General features: G+C 47.3%; 1 protein-coding gene across 2 annotated transcripts in view; it reads right to left on the reverse strand.

Annotated features, from left to right (window-relative positions):
- EHF (ETS homologous factor) overlaps positions 1-22,097 on the reverse strand; it is a 40,912-nt gene extending 18,815 nt beyond the window's left edge. For both annotated transcript variants that reach the window (XM_079929257.1, XM_079929256.1), the window contains exons 1-2: positions 21,924-22,097; positions 2,054-2,153 (exon numbers count right to left, since the gene is read on the reverse strand). In XM_079929257.1, coding sequence (XP_079785383.1) covers positions 2,054-2,150 — 97 coding nt within the window. In that variant the 5' untranslated portion in view covers positions 2,151-2,153; positions 21,924-22,097. The remainder of the gene's footprint in view (positions 1-2,053; positions 2,154-21,923) is intronic.
- Between the last annotated feature and the right edge of the window lie 218 nt (positions 22,098-22,315).

A 22,315-nucleotide genomic window follows, 5' to 3' on the forward strand; every position in this document is an offset into this window, starting at 1 on the left:
ACTCTAATGTGATTATGAATCACCAGGGAATGTGGTTCAAATGCAGATTCTGATTCCATAGACCTGGGGTGAGGCCTGAGTTTCTGCATTCCTAACAAGCTTCTCCAGGATGATTATGATGCTGGTCAGTGGATACAGTTTGAATGGCAAGGAGCTCCAGAGCTCCAAAAGGTTTGATCTCCACAACGCCTACGGCCTAGCCCTCAACACCTCAGGAGGAAAGGCTGAAGGGGGAATGTTTCCAAGCCGGTCCCACCTGCCACTCATATAATGTGCCTTACTCCTCCTTCCTCATGGCCACACAAAAGCAGGCCTAAACCCTCAGCTTGGGCCCTAAAGGAGAAGCCAGCAGTGGAGCGGGAAGGGGCAGGGACTGGACGAATCTAGTCCCAAAATTCAATTACATAGAAATATTCCCTACTACACCAACACTCAGAGCCTAGACCGGATGTCTCTATTTCCTCCCGACTTTTTGGTGTCCCACCAATACAGCTGTTTAAGGGTGGCCTACATTTTTTGCAGCTCCCCAAGTCTTTGTTCTTTTATTTTTTAATTAATTGTGTTGCTATGAACGTGCAGCTCCGGGTTTGTAAACAAGAGACAACAACTCTCGATAACCCCACACCAGGCCTGCGGGACTTTCTTCTCTCGATGTCACATGACCCAGATGAGAGGATGGCTCCTGACACGCAGCCTGTTAGAACTTGGCAGAACCCGAGACTTTTGTCTAAAATTGACCAGGGGAGACTCCCCATCAGCCAGGCGACTCATCAGATTCCTGAAGCTTTGGGAAAAGCACTGAAAATCCTATGAGTTCAGCTCCTCTCTGGCATTCAACTGGCCTCCCCCATCAGTCATGACCAGGAGCTGGGCCTTCTCTGGGGCCTCTGGGAGTTAGAGAGTAAAAAAGTGATGTTTAAATTCCACTCCCTGCTGACTACACTCCAGAGCAAACCAGAGGGATGCTGCCCTAATCGAGGGTCCTAGGGCCTGGCATCCAAAGGATTGTGTGTTTCCCTGTTTGGAATCAGCCTTCAAGGTCCCCACAAGGAATCTGAGTCCTGCCACAGGGAAGGTCATGCCCAGAAAAGGCAGGAGTTCAGAAGCACAGGTGATCAATAAGAGAAGGTCACCCATCCCCGCTTTCGACCACATGTGGCTGGGCTTCCAAACTGGAAGGTGGAGCTGCCCACAGATCGGCCACTTCTTGAAGAATGCACCCCTTCCATCAGCCTCCCACTGCTGCTTCCCAGACTCTGCTCACCGATGGCCCATCTCCATTTTCTCAAGGGAAGCAAGTGCAGCAGAGTCTCTGGGGAGGAGATTAGCCGTAGGTATGGGGTGGGAGAAGGTCCAGAGCTCCCTACACCCACTGCAGTCTACGCAAACTGAACACCTTCACAATGGGGTGCGGTGCCCTGATTCAGCAGCAACTTTATTCAGTCCGGCTTCTACAGTAAGCCATGGGCTTGATCACCAAACCCTCTATAAGCCCCGCCACCAGGCCCTCCTTCTTCTAATCAATCGGTTCTAGATTAAAGCACCAAAGGCAGGCACACGGTCTCCTAACAACTCTCCCCTCCCTTTACAAAGGGAGGTCACCGGAAAATGAAATAGAAAGATTAAGCTGCTACACGTCTCTTCTCCTTAACTTCCACGCTTCCATGCGACACACACACACACACACACACACACACACACACACACACACACACAGTTTTCCATCCTATCCTATCTTGATATCCCAGCCAACACTATTAAAGTTGGCCTTCCTTTGGGGTGCCTCTTCTATCACCCTCTCTGCCAGGCTACCAACCTGGACCTTTGAATATTGGGAGAAAACCACGGAATATCTCAAATGGGCTTCTGGCTGGGGCCCTGGGGGGCCTGTGAGGACCTCCAGCATGAAGAAGAGTTTTCTCCAGTCTCCCTGGTCCCCACACCCCCCGGCTGAATAAAACCTGTATTTTTCATGAAGTTGGGAAGCGAAGCCTAATTAAAGCCGAGGAAGAACCCCCACGGGGAGTGACACTGGCCCCGCGCGGCCCCTTACCATTGCACGTGGGGTAGGTGTCTGTCCAGGCCGGCTGCTGGTGGAGAAGATTGCTGCTGGGAGTGAGATTCATCACACCACTTCCTTCCAGAATCATGATCTGTAAGGGGATCAAACAGGCCGTTCAGCCAGCGCCTCTCGGACAAACGTCATTTGAGAGTATAGATCATAGAGTGAATGTAGGAAGGAAGAAATAATTTGGTCCTTCCCATCCATCGCCTGCGAAGCATGTTGCCACAGCCCTTTCAGTAAAAGCAAAACTCACTGGCAATTAACAATGTCCAGGTTCGATTTTCATATGCATGAGGCAAGATTTTATAGCCACCCATTCACAAATGAATAATCTCTGATCGGAATGAAACGGGAGGAAAATGGAATACTTGCTCACTGGGCGAGTCTGGCCAGCAGCCAATTTTTTTTTTTTTTTTTTTGACAAAAGTGAAAATACCAAAGAGGTTTTTATTTAAAGTAAAATTTCAATCAATGAAAACCCAAACGGGTAGCAGAACAGACCCGGCACCTGTGCAGGAACTCTGACCTGAAATCAGACATTCACAAGTCCCGACACATCTGAGCAGCCTACACCTGGGCAGCCAGTAACTTTCCTCAGCACAAACGTCTGCCACGGGCTAGGCTCGTCCTGGAGGACCTCGGCCATATTTGACCTAGAGTTTTTCAAGTATTTGGCTCCGTGATAATACTAGAAATCAGTTGGTTTTGGGGACAAGACACTGCCCCTTCCCTTCCTTCCTGGTAAAAATTCAGCCCCACGTTCCCTCTCCTTTTAGAGACCTGGAGAATACCGCAGGCTTCGAAGCTGACCTGAAGCTGACTTTCTCAGTCTGAGGGCTCATTTTCTCAGTAAAGGACCCAGGAGAAGAGGCTTTCTTCCATGAGCCTGTTTGGGTTTTTTAAACCATGTAAAAATTTTACACTTTAGAAATATTCACCTCAGTCGTCCAGCATCTACAGTCTTCCTACCCTCCAGGCAGGCGCCCTCCACCTTTCAGACTGAAAGCCCCAGAAGTGTGTTCAGTCATCCAAAGGATGAACAGCCTGTTTCCAGAGGATGACTGAGCATTACCCAGGGCCTCTAAGGGTAACCTGCTCTTTCTAAATGTTCGGGTAGGGAGAAGAGTCTAGCTTTAGAGGAGCAGATCATGGAAATGTTTCTGCCTGTATGGGGGAAATCTTGCATCTTCACGAGTCACCAACCTCCCCCAAACCGCCCAGCCAGAGTGGTTCCGTCCCTCAAAACCCTTTTCTCTAATTTAGCTGGTGCTCCTCTGGTTCTATGTAGGGCTTGAGAGGGGAGAAGAGGGGTCTGGAAAAGGCATAAAAATTGATTCATGTATTCATTTATTCAACAGATATTTATCAGCCTTGCAATGGGCTGGGCACAGTTTTAGGGACCAGGGATAGAGCAGTGATTAAGAGTTGAACTAGGCTAAACAGAACATTTATCATGATTATTAACATCATCATCCTGGTTGTTTGGCAAATAATTAGGCCTAAGTAGAAGGCAGGGGAAGGAAAGATGGGGTGGGAATAGTGAACACTGTAACAGACCACAGGGTGCAGAGATGGCAACGCCGGATTCTACGTGGTGGTACCATAGAGATGAGTTTTCAAGTCAGAAAGAGCGGGGGTTTATCCCACGCTCTCACACTTACCTGCTAAAGTTGGTACTAAGTCGAACAAAAGTCACTAACCTCTCTGAACCCCAGTTTCCTCTTATGCAAAATACAGGTCGTCATACGCACCATGTGTATTGGTTAGAGCTTAAACGAGTTTCTATACCTCGAGCGCTGGGCACAAAGTCGGACATGACCGCATGGTAGGTGTTATGAGGAGGAGGGCTACTACATCTCTGGATAACCCAAACCAGAAGCAACCTTGGGCCTCAGTTTCCCCACGCAAAAATTTAAAGAAGGTAAATTGCTTCTGAAGTTCGTTTCCAGAAATCTCTTTGATTCTCACTCTCAGAGAAAACCAACCCAAGTCGAGCCCTCTCCTCCTTCACAGGAACTGCACCTTTTCCCATCGAGCTTTCTATAGCAATTGCCCTAAGTGAAGAAACCAAATGGGGGACTCCAAGGTACAAGAAAACTTCCAGGTCCCTAGAAGGGTGGCTGGGGGAGGGAGGAGGCATGGCAACGGCTCCTGTTTGCTCAAGGCTGGGCTTGTTCCTTGCCAGCATTTGCTCAACTACAAGCAGTAGACAGGTTACTGTTTAACCCTGAAGGGGCTGCAGCTCAGAGCCCAGCCCATCTGCCCTCCAGGCTGTGGGTAAGGGTGGGGTGGGCAGCCGCGGAGGCTTCCCTGAAATTCTTTCACAAGGGTTTGCCCGCAGGGCTGTTTCAAAGTGGCCGTTTCAGTGGAAGCCAGACCTGCCGGGGCCAACTAGGACCCACCTCCTCAGCCGGCTGGCCCAGACCTTCTGCTCACCACTTCCCAAAAAACTAGAAGGCAGGGTGGTGTGAGGACTGAACGCCTGGCTTTGAAGTCAGGGAGAGGTGGGCTCAGAACCTAGTTCCCCTGCTCACTGTGGGTGACCTTGAGCAAGTTCAAGTCTGTCTAGCCTACATCTTTCTGATCCTCACTTTCCCGCCCTGTAAAATGGGAAAAACCCAGACGCAGAGGGCTGTGGGCATCAAATGAGCTTGTGCATGCAGAGAGCCGAGTGGGTACTAAGGAACAATTCAATAAATGTCGCATGACCATGTGGGCCAGTTTTCCTCTTAGGACTGAATGCCCACCAGCCCCTTTCCTCCAGGCAGACATCATTTCTCAGCACAAGGCACTCAGAACTCTCAACCCACAGAGAAGCCCTGAGGACTACAAGGTCACAGCTGCCCGGTCGCCACCTCGCCCCCCAGGAGGCTGCGCGCGCTCCCTGCCGGTACCCCCTTTCCAAGGGAAAGCAGCTGGCAGGGTGAGGGGCCCCTTTTTACAGGGCACAGGAAATGGTTACTGCCCATAAAAGAGTTTATGTCGCTTATTCCTTAGTGAGTCAGAGTTCACCGAGGTCACCCGGGCTTGTGAGGAAAGATCAGTATTTTCAACCCAGCTTGGGGCTGCAGGGACAGCGCCCTTAGCGTGGGCACCGAAGGCCCCCCACCTCGGGGCCAGCATGGCGGAAGGCCTTTCACCAAGTCCTACCCCCTCGGAGGCCCAGCTCTTCAGGTGTAAAATGAGGACATTTGCCCCCCAGCAGCCTTACAGGACTGTTGAAAAGATCAAATGAGATAATGGATAATAAATGTGCCTTGCGAATTGTTTTAAAAAAAAAGCATTATGGGCTTCCCTGGTGGCGCAGTGGCTGAGAGTCCGCCTGCCGATGCAGGGGACACGGGTTCGTGCCCCGGTCCGGGAAGATCCCACATGCGGCGGACAGGCTGGGCCCGTGAGCCATGGCCGCTGAGCCTGCGCGTCCGGAGCCTGTGCTCCGCAGCGGGAGAGGCCACAACAGTGAGAGGCCCGCCTACCGCAAAAAAAAAAAAAAAAAAAAAAGGCATTATTATAATCAACTCACCCACACTCCCATATATGAATATAAACTTTCTATGGTACATGGTGATTACTTTATGGGGTATAAAAAGCAACCCTTTTCATTAAAAAGTAAGGGAATTATTGAATGCTGCTCTTTAAGCTTTCTACTTTACCTTCAGCATAGCTTTTATTAGTTTCTTTCAAAAGAAAAATATATCAAGTGTGGGAGGTAGAGACTTTGGAATCTCTGAGGCCTGGGTTGGGATCCAGGCTCCCCATTTTTCAGCAACGTGACCTTGAGTATGTTACCCTTTCCCAGCTCAATGTCTTCAATGATTTCAAAGGGGAAGTCGGGGAAAGTGGATGTCCTCCAAGCCTAAGGGCTGTTTGGAAGGATAAATAATATCATGGATTTAAAGGTCCCTAGTCCGATGCCAGAACACATGCCCTCATTTAAAATCAGTTTCTTTTCCTTTCTTTAAACATCAGTTCTCAGGGTGTCGCTCTAACACATTTTACTTCTTCCAAGATTGGAAGAAGTAAATTCAGAGCCTAAGTAAGAAGGTTCCACCCTTCGAGCCAAAAGCAAGCTGGGAAAAGGATCTATTTGGCCTCATCTCCAGCTCGAGGGAGAATTCTAGGGGTGAAAAGCAGTTTCTCAACCTCAGCACGACTGGCATCTTGGTCCAGGACGGTTCTTTGTTGCGGAGACGACGTGTGCATTGCAGTATGCTTAGCTGCGTCACTGGCCACTAGATTCTAGCAGCACTCACCCACCACCCGCCTGAAAAATGTCCCCGGAGCCAAATCACCCCCATGTGTGAACACCAGTCAAATGAGAGCCTGTGGAGGTGACAGCTCAGGCTTTGACCTCGCTGTGTGGTGGCCTTGCACTGTTTTCTATCCTTTCTGAGCTGCTACAGCCTCTCCCAGGAAACAGCCACGGCATTAGTATCCCCACGTAGGCTTGCTGGAGGACTGACTGAGATAAGGGACTGCGAGGTCCCCAGCACAGCGCCTGGTCACGCCGGGTAACTGCCTCCTAGGTAGAAATTTAAGAAAATGCACTGGGTATCAGGCCCACCTTTGTCTATTCCCGCATGGTATGTATTCTGGGAACACAGCATAAATTACTACTTGGGCTATTAAAAACCGCACACCAGAAAAAAGGTAAATCTTAACTGAAACCGAAAGAGTGAAATGCAATGTGGGTGGTGCGGCGTTTTTCCATCTGCATTCTCTTATCCCCCCTCCGTGTATACAAACAATCGGAGGGAACTTGTTGACCCCTGGGATTGTCCTGACTTCCACATTCGCCCCAGACAGCACCCTTTGCACAGCAGTTCTAGAACTGACGCTTTGGGCGACAGAAGTCCGGAGCCACGCGTGGGACCCAGGCGACTACAGCAGACGGCATCTCATGCCAGCCTTCCAGCCAGGACCCATTCCACCTTAGGCAGCAATTCCCTGGCAAACAATGAGCTACTAAGGTTTGACCAGTCCGAACCCATTTTGGCAGAGAGACGGCACCGTGCCGTGCTGGGGCGGCCACAGACACTCTTTACTCGCCTACTTTGTTAAGCGGCAGTTCAGAGTTAAACACAAATTCCCACAGAGCCCTAAGATGCTAGGGTCTCAGACCACTGCTGGGCCACCCACGCATAAAGGCGATCTACCACCTCTGTGCCCTCCCTGCCAGACCTTCATCAAAGGCTAAACTCCCTTCGAGCAGCAGCTTGACCACCACGCACAGGGGGGACCCATGGATCGGGGTGGAGGCCATCAGAGCACTTGGCCTGACCCTGAAGTTTAAGAGTCTCACATTTTAGCTGCTGCTCGGTGGCACAGACGGGAATGCGTGAGAAAAAGTCCCACTAGCATCTGGGTTGAAAGGGCGTACTCAAGGTGTGAGGACCTTCAAATCCAGCCCGATGTTGCTGCATTTCTGGAGGGCAGCTCTTACAGGGACTCAGATGGTGAGGCTTGAAGTCCTGATTCTGCCCCTTGGCAGCCTGTGTTGACCTTGGGGAAGTACCATCTTCTCTAAAGTCTCAATTTCCCACTGTGACAGAAAGTGGGGGAAATGGAGTTGATGTGCGGATTAAATGAGAATGTTTAATGTGTGAGAATGTAAAGTTCTCACACATTATCTCATACGTGGCAAGTACCCAGGAAATGTTAGCAGTTATCATGGGGTCTGCCCAGGGATCTCTCTCTAAACTGTGCTGGTTGGTTTGGGCGACATTCTTGGGGTCGGGTTAGACCCTTCAGGGGCAGGATGGTGTAATGGTGGGGAGCCCCAGGCTCTGGAGTCAGATGGCCATGGTTCAATCCCTGGCTTTGCCAGTTTACTAATGGGGCAAGCTTGGACAAGTGATTCAGCTTCTCTTGAAGGTCTCATTTTCCTCATTGATAGAATGGTATGAAAAGTGTTGATAGATGATATGAAAAGGGTTGTTGAAAGACAAAATGAGATGATACCTGTAGAGTGCTTGGAAAAGCGCTTGACACATATTAAGTACTTGGTAAATTTAAGCTGGTCTTTATAATCATTATTATCATTTCTTTATTGTGCTGTGGCTATTATTTTGTTGAGTCTCCAAGGAGGAAATTGAGGGTTTAACTCACTTCAAGCAAGGCTTCTAACTTCCACCATCTAGGTAATATTCAGCAACCCCAGCTGGCTGGCACAATCTAGCCTAGGGCTGGACTCGTGCCTCCCCACTCCCCATCCTGGGCTGCTGGGCAGACGCACCATTAGGCTGAGCTGTGAGTGGCATCTCTCAGCCCCTGCTCACAGAAGCCGTGCTCCCCTGCTCTGGGCATGCATCCTGCCTTCTCCCCTTCGTCCCACCAGGCACACGCTGCCTGAGGCTGCCAGGAACGGTGGAAGGGCACCCCTCTGCAGGCCTTGGGTTACCACCCGGCATTGTGCTCTCACACACCATGGTTGGTTGCCAGGTGCACAGGAGAGCAGCACATCCAAAGTGGGATCTCCTGGCAGAGAACGGCCAGAGGATCTCTCTATCCTACAGGGTCCCTTAGCACATGAACTCCTCATTTACTGGAAGAAGGGGGTCTGGGATTTGAGCTCATGGGAACAGAAAAATGAGGGGAAGGAGGCACCTCTGGGACTTTGACAAGGGACCAGAGTCATGCACTCCAGAACCCAGGAGCCTCTGCCCAGTCTCGGGACTCCTACCAAGGCCAAGAACTGCTCCACTGGTCTCTCTTCTTAAACACACAGAGAGAACCTGCCAGCAGAGACAAACGCAGCCCAGCTTGGGCTCGCTTATCTGGAGCAAGGTGTGTCTTTTGCTCTGTGGTGAGGTAACTGAGACCAAGGACAAAATGCTGTAAAAATGGAAAAGAAAAAAATAATAGTAATAATAATAGTAACTATACTATAGTAGCTAGGGTTTATTGAACATTTAAAATGTGCTGGCTCTGTGTTAATAGTTTTAAATACATTGTCTCAGTCAATATTCACAATTACTCTGTAAGGCATTATGTCATTTAACAGATGGTTTATCCGAGGCTCAGAGAGGTTGGATAACTTGTTCAAGCTCACACAGTTTTGAAAGAATTGAAGCTAGACGAGAATTCAAACTCCAAGGGTCTAGCAACAAACCCTGGGGACTTTCATCTGGGGCCTCACACCTTTACCAGGTTTCTCCAAGATTACAAAATTCTCTGGTTCATTCAATCATGCAGTGTCCCGGATTGAAACCCTTTTCCTTTTTGCCAGAGCAACCCGAAGCCATCACTCTTCTCAATATATTCAAGAGTTCTTTTTAGAATGAAAGGGTAGAAATCTGTCTTCATTCTGTCATACCTACCATATACTCAGGTAGGAATATTTAGGGTATGAAAGCTGGGCCAATTTTACTCTTTTAGCCATTAATTACAGATTTACAGCCCTATATATTTATATACATACACATTTACATGCATATATATACATGAGTATATTTGCACACATATATAATATAAACTCTCCTTTTATGACTCAATAATGTTATTTTTATTTTATATTTTGGAAATAAACTGGTCCATAATTCTTTGTGCTTCATCTGAATTAGCTCTCAGTCCAGAAAGTAGGGTTTGCTCTTTCTGGGAGGGTAAAGATACACTGGGAGCCACCAGGACCACAGAGCAGACCACAAGCAGGGCTTTGCCTGTATTCCCTGTTCCCAGCCCCAGGGGACTGAGAGTCAAAGCCATGGTCTGCCTTCTTCCCAGCTCCTTGATACCTTCAACCACAACATCCCCAAATGGCCTCAGACCTGGCTGCCTTGTGTGGGTATTTTTACTCCTCAGGCCCGAGGAGCAATTAGACATTGTACATAATTACTTTTGCAATGACAGTAATATCTAAACCATTCTCGGTCCTTAATCAAAGTTACCCGCAGGTGAATTCACAGCATTTGCCTGAAGGATGTTGCAACAGATTACCGACTTCCTGTTTCAATATGACTATCATTTCAAGAGAACTACTCCCAACGAGGAGAAAAGAAAATTCAAGTATATGTGAAATTTAACTGAATGTAATACAGACAATAATTTGTGTTTTCCAAATGAATTAAAATGTGAATCAAGCTTGGGGAATGTATTTGATCCTCTCGGGATTACATCACAGGTAATTTCATACCCTCATAATGTGTTTTGAAGCAGACATTTCATGTTCCCAGGGGCAACATCAGAAGCATTATTCCTGGGCTTTCAAGCGTTTTCATGAGCAATGATGCCCTATTGGGAGGCCAAGAGCTGATCCATTATAGATACACTTTACCGACTGTGAACCATTTGGAAATATACGCACGAGGCAGATCTTTATCAGTCTCGGTGCCCGATGCAGACAAGATGCAGATACTGACAGTGGACAGGCACCAGAGTTGATCAAAAAACAAGATTACCTTTCATGACCCCAGGAGCCTTTATCCATCTCGTTCAGATATGACAAACTAAGAAAAATAGGGCAAGCTTTGAAGCATAAAAGGTCACAGTCTTTTGAGACCTCAAGGGAAACTAGGGTTTTCTCCTCTTCAAAACGCACACCAGGTTTTGCACGTATTTCGTGGGCCCCAGGCCCTCTAGAGACCGTCCACTGACCCCGGCAGATCTATGGACACCGTGGATCTTTAAAAAAAAAAAAAAAAAAACTCTCTTGCTCTCATGTTGGATTGAAATGTAAAGAAAACTTTGCAGTGGAGTTAGGGATGGGAGACAAGTCTACTCCGACTTCTGAGAGAAGGCCTGAGAGATTCTATTCTTGTTCTTACTTGACATGGGTGTTGCCTAGTTTTCCTATGGTGACACCAGGAGGGGCCCCACTGTCCCTCTCCGTCGGCACCTAAAGTAGGGATCGTGCTGCATCCAGGAGGGTCATTAAGGACCTCTGTTTGGCAATGCAGTGAAGAATTCACCATCCTCCCCACCACCCTGAACCTCAGGATCTCTCTCCCCACTAATCCTCGATCTCTATTCTAAAACCAAATAATCACAAAGTAAAGATCATATAGAAAAAACAAAAACATCCAAAAACAAACAAACAAAAAACCAGGCCTACTTTTACAACCCTAGGTCTCCGTAGGTCTTTGGAAAGGTACAGGTATGGGGACTAGAGGATTACACTTATGTTCCTTATTCTCCTACTTGGCTGATGAGGCTGCACATGTGTTTCTCAAAGGTTGGTCTATAGGCCACCTGTATCATCATCACCTGAGGAGAAGTTAAATTTGAAGTTTCCTGAGGAATCTACATTTTTGAGACCCTCCCTTCACGAATCCTTAAGCGCTCTCACAGCTGAGAGCTTCTGGCCAAAGATTCATCTACTTGCCTTCTCTCGATTTCCCACAACAAGATGATAAACTCCAGCAGATATCAGCCCTAAAAGAAACATCCATAAACACCAGGAAAGCTTTGTAAAGTCAGAGACAACACATTCAATCCGAAGAACTCAAGCTCCAGTTCATCTGCGGAGATTCTATCACTGTGTTATTTGCAAACTTGAAATAAAGCTGTCCCTAATGTCCAGTACCACCAAATGGTTCAATGCAACAGTGCTCAACGAACTTACACGTATGAGTCTCTGAAGGCCAAACAAACAAAGCCAGCATTTGCAGAGGATTTTTGTAATGATAATTTCCATCAAGGGAATCTCATGGCTGGCTGAGTCACCCCTTATCCCAACCCCCACCCCCACCCCACCTCAGCTCTTCCAAAGTTTACTTAACCACTTTGGATTTCAGACCTCATACCGAAGAAAATTAGTATCTTAGCCTTCGGCAGAGAGAAACAATCAAGGAATGTTTGTCCCACAGGTATAAATATTTATCCCCTCCAATTAATATATATTTCTTGACTGTCTACTAGATGCTAGGCACCGTGCTGGGAGCTGGGGGCACAACAGTGAACAAAACACAGAAGCTGCCCTGCTCAATTGGACTATCCAGAGAGGACACCACTTCTGAAAACCACAGTAGCTCTTTCCAAAATCGTCTGACCTCATTCGCCATCTCCTGCTGGGGTTACCATGGAACCAGAGGAGACAGAGCCTGGCAAGCTGCTCTGGCATTTGGAAATCACCAAGCTTGGAAAGAACTTCAACTCCATTTAAAAACAGGACTGATGGGCTTCCCTGGTGGCGCAGTGGTTGGGAGTCCGCCTGCTGATGCAGGGGACGCGGGTTCGTGCCCCGGTCCGGGAAGATCCCACATACCGCAGAGCGGCTGGGCCCGTGAGCCATGGCCACTGAGCCTGCGCGTCCGGAGCCTGTGCTCCGCAACGGGAGAGGCCACAACAGTGAGAAGCCCGCGTACAGCAAAAATAAATAAATAAATAAATAAATACTAAAAAATAAAAACAGGACTGATTCTCCTCTCTCCAACAACCCCAAGCCCTCACCTTCACAGGAAACCCTCACCAAGACCTGGCGTTGGCAGCCATGAGTTTCACACGAAGCAGCTTCAGCCAAAACCAATCTCCACTCAGGGCAGAATAAAGCGGTTGGTTGTCTGGACAGCTGAATGTCTCTCCCCGAGACAATGGCGTGTTTATGTGTCGGAGGGTTGGGGGCAGGTTAACATAAAACCCACCGTAAACAGAGCTGTTCATTCCGTTGCTGGCAGGGGCTTCTGTTATCTTCTGAATACCTCCCAGAGGGTATGAGCCCTACCTTTGCATTTGAGTTGGCAGCAGAGTTATTTTTTTGCACCTGTTGCTCTGCTCCAATAACAACGCAGTTAAGCATTGATTTGTTGGAAAATAAACAGAAAAAAGCAAAGAAAGGCATCTGCCCAAACAGCCTGAGCTGGTTTGACAGAGCGTTCATGCCAATTTGTTTTTCCTATAAAAATCAAAGAAAAACCTACGCTTTCACTTTGGATGCTACCCTCCCACTCCCTCAGAAGAAAAGGTGGTATCGAAGAGGCCAGCCAGAGCTGGCAGGGCCAAGGAGCCAGAAGACACTGTACTTTTCCATCGGCTGGCTCTGTGAGGGCGCTGAGGGGTGTCCAAGATCTGCAGAATGCCATGGCCAGCCTCCAGCCAGCCCAGGTTAAGATCCGGAGTCAGATTAACAAGGGCGGAGAAGGGGCTGCTGGGGTATGATCAAAACCCACACCACACTCTTCCAAATGGTTGACTTCTGAAAGTCAATATGGTTCAAGTAGTAGGTGTGGCCTATGGGTACCTCCCCAAGCAGAGACTCAGCCTGCTTCTCCCAAAGACTTCTTCATCCAGCCCTGGGCAGCAAGCAAAGTTCGAAAACTCCAGGTCCCTGGACCATAGCTTTCCCAGTGGGGAAGGGAGGTTAGCCATACCTACCTCCAAGGCAAGATGTATGGACTCGCTCACGTCCCGCCAAGCGACTTGATGTGTCACGTCCCCAGTGGAAAGGACCTAAGATGTTCACAGTGTGATGCCTGCATTAATTCAAGCATCGTCGTGCTCTCATTTCTCAACAGTTTGTCAATATCCCATGAGGAGCTCAAGCCAAAAAGGGCCACAAAGAGCTAAACAAATCACTCAGATGGAGATCATGACAATACTAATTAAGCGGCGGCATCATCACCCACCCTTTAACGCACAGTGGCAGAAGCAGCCTCATAATATCTCTTTTTAAGCCTTGAGCAGAAAGCCTAGGACGTGGGCCAGGCTCACTGTTCCCCGAGATGACCGCTTCCCCTCAGCTTTCTCTCGGCTGTTGGGCCTTCATTATCACCAGACTACTGGCTTAATGGGGGAGTCACAGCAGTGGGGGAAGGCCTCGGAAACGCCGCTTCTTGAGGAGCGTTACGAACAAGGTGTTCCGACAGAAGAGGGATATGCCTGGCTGAGCATTCCCAAGCATTCTTGTCATGAGCAGGGCAGGGAGTGGAGCGCCTTGGAACCAAACTGGGCAGCCAGAAAAATAAAAGATTTAACAACACCCTCAGTTGACTGAAAAATAAATAAGACCAAGGACGCAAGAATGCGGGAAGGGTGGAGGGAGGTGAGAGGTGGGAACCGCAGCCAGGCAGGGGTTGGGATGGACTGGGACAATGGATTTGACCATGTTGAGATTCAAGTGTCTTCCCAGAGAAAGACTAAGATGACCCAGCCAAGGAAAGATCAACAGCCACCAATTTAGAATCTCACAGACTGAATAATTGCAAAACAACAGACAAAATTATGACGAGGATGATAGTTTATATTTATTGAGTGTTAACGATGTGCCAGGAATTGAGCTAGGCTTTACAGGAACTTTCTCACTCGATCCTTGCAATAGCCTCAAATGTTGGTACTAATATTAGCCCCACTTTACAGGTAAGGAGGCACAGAGAAGTTAGGCAACTTACCCGAAGACACAGAGCTAGTAAATGGACTGGATATATTATAATAAATGTATTGGAGTGTGGCAGGAAAGTGCAGTACAACTCTTGTAGCTTTGAAAATGGATCCTTGTATTTCCAAAGACGAGGAAGATGTCTCTGTAGGATCGCTTACTTTTATTTTTGAAGTTGAGATCCTTTAAGTACAAATCCTTTAATTTTTTCCCTAAATGTGAACAAGAGGCATACTAAGCATCCTTGTGCCCTAATATGAAAGTTCTCTCAGTGTCCATCAGTGTGGATGCTACAGAAGCACCAGTTCACCACCACGCAAATCCATTTGTCAAAACTTCAGCCCGGCTTCCTGTTGAAAGGCCCAGACTGACTCAGGAGTTGGGCTTGGCTGCTTGAAGCCACCTCAGACTTATTAGCCATGATAAAAGAGCAATAATAATAACAAGGAAACAAACTGTTGAAAAATTAAGGGAAATTTATGCGTCCTTTGGAAAAGCATCTGATGACTGAGCTGTCACTCAGAGGCCCTGATATCAGACCTGCTGTGTTGTGGACGTCACACCCACAAGGGGAGGACTGTGAATGTGTCACTCTGAGAGCCTGCATTCCATCACTCAGAGAAGAACTCTAGGGAAGTCCACCCCATCCTCCAACAGGCGCATGACCCTGCAGCAGTTTGTAAAAACGTAGCCATAAAACACAGACAGAACTTCATTAGACTCGTTCCAGTATCATCTTTGCAACTTAAGAAACAAATAATATCTGAATTTTCTCACGAATTCGAGGATCTCCTCTTTAGAAGAAGTAGGGTTTTCTCTTCATACAGGCAGTCATTAAATGACAATAGACAAGAAAGCCGTGTTCCTTTTTAGTGCCATCCTACAAGAACAATAGACTCTCAGCAACCCAAGTCTCATTTTTCCTTCCAAAACACACTTTGCTCCGCGTCTCCTATCTCACTGGCCTGTGGATTAAGCCCTCTGGAAAATAACAAATGAAAATACTCCTCAACAAGGCAAGCAACTGCCTATCAGAAATGTTTTCTAAGGAATCCAATCCCTTCCAGCCAATTATTCATCCCTCCCATTGCTTCAGTGGACACCTTTGACACTCAAACAAAATGACCCAACTCAAAACACCCAAGGTCAGCTAGATGATCACGATGAGAATGAGTAGGGCCTCTCCCAGCAACTTCCCGGCTTGCTGGCTTCCCAGCATCAGGAGCTGTCACAAGTTTGAATAATTTCATCACATCCAGAGGGAGGCCCAGCTACATAATTTGCAGGGCTTGGTGCAAGGGAAAATTTGGAACCCCTTGTTCCAAATGTATTAAGAATTTCAAGACAGCCACAACAGAGCATTAAACTAAGCACAGGTGCTTCCTAAGTGTTGGACCCTGTGTGACTGCATTTGCTCTATCCCACTGACACCGGCCCTGTCCCCGGGGTCAGTCCCAACTTTTGCCTTCACCTGAACCCTTGCTCTATCATCATGGAAGGCAGGGGGAGTCTTTGCTGTCTAAAGCTTTTCTGTCTAAAGCTCCTAAAGTAGTTAGGAGAATTAAATGAAATACGACATTGAACATGTCTGTAACAGCACCTGGCTTACAGCAGGCACTCAACAAATGTTAGCTAGTATTATTATTGTTGTTGTTATTATTATTATTTTCATTATGCCAAGGTCCCTCGACAGCTCCAAAGCTACCCATAGGCAAGAATGATGGGTGGGAAGAAAATACAGCCCATTTCGATAGAGACCATCTATTAGCTACTGCTGTTCAGAAGTCATTTCATTAGCTCTGTGCGAGAGAGTGCTATAAATTAGGCATTCTTAGCCTTCTCTTTATACCGTGGACCCATTTTACGCAGTCTGCTGAGGCTTATAGACCCCTTCTCAAAAAAATGCTTTTAAAATGACAAAGTAAAATAATAAGGTTAGAAAGGAAGTTTATCTTGAAATACAATTATCAAAATACTTTAAAAATAAATGTGTGATATCATAATAACATATGGGCTTCTGTATTAGTACATTAACCAAGAATATCTAGTGCAGGTCCAATAACTTCTGTAATATCAAAGAAGTGATAATAGTGATATTTTGAGACGTCTGTAACGAGTATAACATGATATGAAAGTATCTGCAAGTTCTCTTGGTGCCAATCAGTTACAGCTATTGCTACTGGGGAGTTTTGCTTACATTCATATTGAAATTGGATTGAATTCACACTGAATGTTGAATTTTAGTTAGATTACTGAAAATAAACATGTAATTTTTTTCCCACATCCAAGTTCACAAACCCTCTGACTTCTCCCCATGGACACTAAGACATCTTTGGATCCCAGGTTAGGAACCCTTGCCGGTTTACAGCAAGGACTGCTTGTTCAATTCAAATAGCCTCTTGAGACCACTTCCACATGGCCAGAAGCCTCAGCTGAACAATTTACAGGAGGCAGACCCTATAGTGCCTTGGCAAATAAGTAGGAATTTTTTTTTTTTTTTTTTCGGTACGCGGGCCTCCCACTGTTGTGGCCTCTCCCATTGCGGAGCACAGGTTTCGGACGTGCAGGCTCAGCGGCCATGGCTCACGGGCCCAGCCGCTCCGCGGCATGTGGGATCTTCCCGGACCAGGGCACGAACCTGTGTCCCCTACATCGGCAGGCGGACTCTCAACCACTGCGCCACCAGGGAAGCCCAGGAATTTTTTTAAAGCCTCTAGAATACCCAGAGTAAGTAATGCCTTAGCTGCAGTGGCCAGTAGGTATCTGGAGGCACTCAAGAATTTAAGGATGGGCTTCCCTTGTGGCACAGTGGTTGAGAGTCTGCCTGCTGATGCAGGGGACACGGCTTCGTGCCCCGGTCTGGGAAGATCCCACATGCCGCAGAGCGGCTGGGCCTGTGAGCCATGGCCGCTGAGCCTGCGCGTCCAGAGCCTGTGCTCCGCAACAGGAGAGGCCACAGCAGTGAGAGGCCCGCGTACCGCAAAAAAAAAAAAAAAAAAAAAGAATTTAAGGGTTGAGCAACATATATAAAGTTGCGGTTAACCATGTGAACTGCTGGGAGGGAGATCAGTTTCTCCTGGAGGCCCCTACATGCCAGGCATCAAGACGGGATAAAAACGTGCTATGTACCTACTCCAGGTCTTCCTTGGAACTGCCATGGGTGGTGGTTTGCAGCCAGTTCAACCCAAGGCTCCATTTGGAGTTCTCGGCTTCACATGGCTCATCCCATCTCCCTGCTGCCCACCTTCCCCACTGAAAACCCCATTGCAGTTCTTTCCCAAGGTCACAGTGCAGAACCAACATCGATCACTTTGAAAAACAAAATTCCAGAATTATTATCAGCCACTCCTACTCAATAGCGCCTCACTGAAAACACCCATGTTGAGCACTGACCCTCCAATTCCGTTCCACAAATTACTAATTGTTTCCTCACAAGCATTTGTCCAGGTGCTTTCAGAATCTTTGTCTAATTTAATCCTTACAACAGCCTGTGCAGATATTATTAACCCTATTTTCCAGATGAGGAATATATATTCTTGAGCTTACAAAATTCACCCAAAGTCACTCAGCTACTCAGTGGCAGAGTCGAAGGTGAACCCAGGTATCCTGACTCTAACCTCCATGTTCTTTGTACCACATTCCAGCTGCTTCCAGGCAACAAAAACTCATAGCCCCCTGCTCCTTCAGATACATAAGCAGCCAAAGTCTACTCTTCACCAACGCTCCTCAGTCCACAGCCTCTGGCCAATGGAGTTAAGACAAGTGAAAGGTAAGTTAGGTGCTCTCTGTTTTTCTCAGTGGACGTAATTGAGACAGAGGCTGAATTTGGGCCAAATCTAAAGTTCTTTGCAGGGGCTTCCCTGGTGGTGCAGTGGTTGAGAATCCACCTGCCAATGAAGGGGACACGGGTTCGATCCCTGGTCCGGGGAGATCCCACATGCCGCGGAGCAACTAAGCCCATGCACCACAACTACTGAGCCCGTGTGCCACAACTACTGAGCCTGTGCTCTAGAGCTCATGCTCCACAACTACTGAGCGCATGTGCCACAACTACTGAAGCCAGTGCGCCCACAGTCCATGCTCCACAACGAGAGAAGCCACCGCCATGAGAAGCCCATGCACTGCAACAAAGAGAAACTAGGGCTTTCTCTAGTTTCTTGCCGCAACTAGAGAAAGCCCGCATGCAGCAATGAAGACCCAACACAGCCAAAAATAAATAAATAAAATAAATAAATTTATTTTAAAAAATAATAAACTAAAGTCTGTTGCAAAGAAAACATCTTATCAGTAGTCACCCTGGAGACAAGGCTGAAATAATCTTCACCTTTCAGACCCCACTTACTTCATCCAATAGGATATATCATTAGCCCTACTGAGGGAATTTTTTAAAGGTTCCCAAGAGGGACTCCCCCCCAAAAAATCTCTATGAGACAGTCATATGCTCCAAGCTCCACTGTCATACACAAAAGTAGAAGACCTTCTTCATATTCCAAAAAAGACTCAATATATTGACTTTTGGAAGAAGTCTGCATCAGGCAAAGAAAGGGCTGGCAGGCAGACTAAAATTTCTCAGATCCACAATTGGACCCATAAAGATTTAGCCCCCAAGATTGTTTATGTGGTGTCTATAATATAGAGTGAGGGGGATGTGACAGAATAGGAAATTTTGAATTCAACACAATTACAACCACATCAAAGAAATTGTACATCTAGAGAAGGTCCTACGAAAGTAAAAATAGTTACTTTAATAGTGGGGTTCAAGAGGTGGTCTAATAGTCCAATAATCAAAATATTATAGGAAGCATTTTGGCTCCTTTTGATTTGGGGCTTGGTTTCCATCAGAAAGCAGGTTTGGAATGCACCTCTGCTGGCCACATTTTAAATAAATAGGCAGATACCCTTAATAACAATGAAGATGCTCCTGAGAAAGGACAGGAAGGAGGCTCTAAGGGCCGGGGTGTGGGGGAAGATTGGAAGAGAAGAGAAAATGTGAATCCAATGAACCAGAACAAGGGGCTCAGCCCCATAAAACAAACCGAAGACAGAGTGTGCTTAGGTGCTAGTGGAATCCATTTTCAAAGAAGTATTTTACAAGGTATCTCTTTTAAAACAAGGCCAATTAAAACCCTGGTAGCCTCTTTAAATGGGCCATCCCGCTCGACCCTATTGCAAGCTTTGGTTGCTCCAGATTCGCGCCAAGGGCCTCTGGGAAGACCAGGCTCTCCAGGTGGGCTGCCCAGTGGCTTGGCCAGCCACGTTCCCCTTCTGATGACCCCCCGGGTCTTCCTCTCGGAGAAGTGAGTCCATGTCCATCCAATCTACCCAATAATTCATGGACAGTCAGATGAACTGAGCAGCCTCCACGGGGTCCTGAGCATTCACTTTTCAGCCGGCTGCTTTCGTGTTTTACAGAAGACAGCATTAGAGTGCCTACCCGTGGACACCAGTGGCTCCCGGGGGTCACAAAGCAGTCAGCTGCATCCACTTCTACACTGGCACCAACTTCAGATAAATGAGGCAATTGATAAAGATGGGATGTTGTCATGGGAACAGCTCAAGCACCCCTAGTAAAGGTATCTAGTCTTTAGTACCTCCACCAGGTACATCCCTTGGCCAAAATTCTGAAGACCCCAAGGAAGCCACTTAAGGGCTCCTACTGGTCTTCTTTCCTGTCTCATCCTTAGGAAGGCATTCCCACCCCATTCTCAGCTTTCACAGACTCGAGCTAAACCTGCCGACCTCTAGGCATAGCTAGTTTCCCTGGGTCATCAGATTCCGAGGGCCGAAGTGGACCTTACGGATGATCGGGTTCAAACTCCTTTGTCCAAATGAGGAAACAAAAGCCCAGAGAGGTGGAGTGTACTGCTCTGGGAGCACAGCTTTGCTGGGACTACAAAACCAGGTCTCCTGACTGCCAGTCGCCTGACTGTCCTGCACCCTGCCTTGCCCACACCATGCTCCAATCACTCAAAAACGTGAGTCTGGAATTCTTCAAGGAAGATTCTTAAAGAAATATCTTTTTTTTCCCCCTCTGAAGCCCAATAAGTTTTTTATCAAATAACTCTGAGGGATCCATGGAAATTTCTACTCCAGCACATCTCAGCTTCCCGACATCAAAACCACTCAGCTTGAACATATGTCCCATCCTAACATTAGCTGCTGTGGGAAGCCGTCCTCCCCCACTGCACTCTTTGTTTCCTGCACAACTTAATAGTCTGGGCTTTAAAACCCTGTCCGATTTAAATAAACGTAATAGTCACATATGTCTAATAGGAGCACAATTGCCGCTCCTCAAAACGAATCCGATGATTTAAAATCCTATTATGAAAAATTAGATAAGAAAATATTAACTAAAGTTTATTATCTTCCCTGTCTCTTCAGTTATTCAGCAATAGATTTAAGAGAACTCCAGCACCATACGGCTGCCTCCCTGCCTCTGTCTTCAGGTGACAACCCCCAGCTCAGACAGAGCCGGTGTGGCTCACCCAGGCTGACAGCCCCGCAGGGTCAGTTACCCAGTAACAAAGCCAGGATTAGAAGCGTGGTCTCAAACACCAAGGCTACATGGAGCCCAATCCTCCCGACTGGCCCCTCCCACAACAGAAATGATTGTCACTTAAATTCTACCAGAGAGGGACCCTAACGAGAGAACTAGGCTGAAACGGCAGAAAAAGGTATCACCGAAAATCAGCTTCCGACTTTATATTTGATTCCTTAAAACCGTGGCGTTGCTTCTCAAGTGTGTTAGCAATTTCTACCACGGCGTTCTTGGTATCCACCCTACCCCATCTCCCAGAGGTCTTTGAAAATCCCACCTGTTCAAAAGGACTTAAGGAGGACTCCAACTGGAGGAAAGGGGGGAAAGACTGAATCACTCTTTAACGATTTGTATAAACCTCTACGGCTGGGCTTGATGCTTTAACATTAAACAGGGTTCCTACACTGAGTTTTCAGAAAGCAAAGCACACAGCCCAGTGCTAACTCTAATTTGGAGGTGGAGGTATAGGTGGGGATGAGGAAAAGTAAAACGTTACAAGATTCCAGAAAGCTAAATTCTACTTCCTGGAAATGAACTTTGACCCAAAGCACTCACTTTCCGGCCTAGGACCTGACATGAGCTCCTTCCAGTTTCCAATTAGCTAACTGAGTGCAGTTGAGTAAATATTTTAACCTCTCACTTTCCGTTTTGTCTCAGCCTTTGAAGTTGTCAAAAAGGTAATGAAAGAAGATCTGCATAAAGTTGGTAAATTAATGGGAGCATAACGGTGGAATCATGAGTGTGAATGTAGGGCTTCTCAGAGGTCCAGAGAGGCCCAAGGCATTTCCATTTGGGGGAGCTCACAGTATGTTTAAAAAATGGGGAAAAAAATCAAAAGGGGGTTGTTTGAATTTAACAAATAGATGCTTTTTAACACAAAAGAACAAATATAATTGAATTTGAGATCTTTCATACATGTGAGGCCTGGATCAAAGGCATCACCCTACCCACAACCACCCTAAAAAGGTCTCGACTAACGCCGCCATCTTGAACAGTAACACAAGAGAACTTACAGCACGGTTGTTCCCTCAAAGTTACTTTCTTCTGCAATGCCTCTGGGGCTTCCCTGGTGGCGCAGTGGTTGAGAGTCCCCCTGCCGATGCTAGGACACATGGGTTCATGCCCCGGTCCAGGAAGACCCCACATGCCGCGGAGCGGCTGGGCCCGTGAGCCATGGCCGCTGCGCCTGCGCCTCCGGAGGCTGTGCTCCGCAACGGGAGGGGCCACAACAGTGAGAGGCCCGCGTACCGCAAAATAAATAAATAAGTAAATAAATAAAATGCCTCTGTAAAATGGTTTGGAAACATGGAGGATTATCTCCATTATATTTATTATTTTTTCAAGTGTGATCACACACTTCCAAATGACCCTCATTCCATGTTCCCACTGTTTTTTAAAGTCTATC

The sequence above is a fragment of the Stenella coeruleoalba genome (genome assembly GCF_951394435.1).
Source record: "Stenella coeruleoalba genome assembly, chromosome: 8".
NCBI classification, from domain to species: domain Eukaryota; kingdom Metazoa; phylum Chordata; class Mammalia; order Artiodactyla; family Delphinidae; genus Stenella; species Stenella coeruleoalba.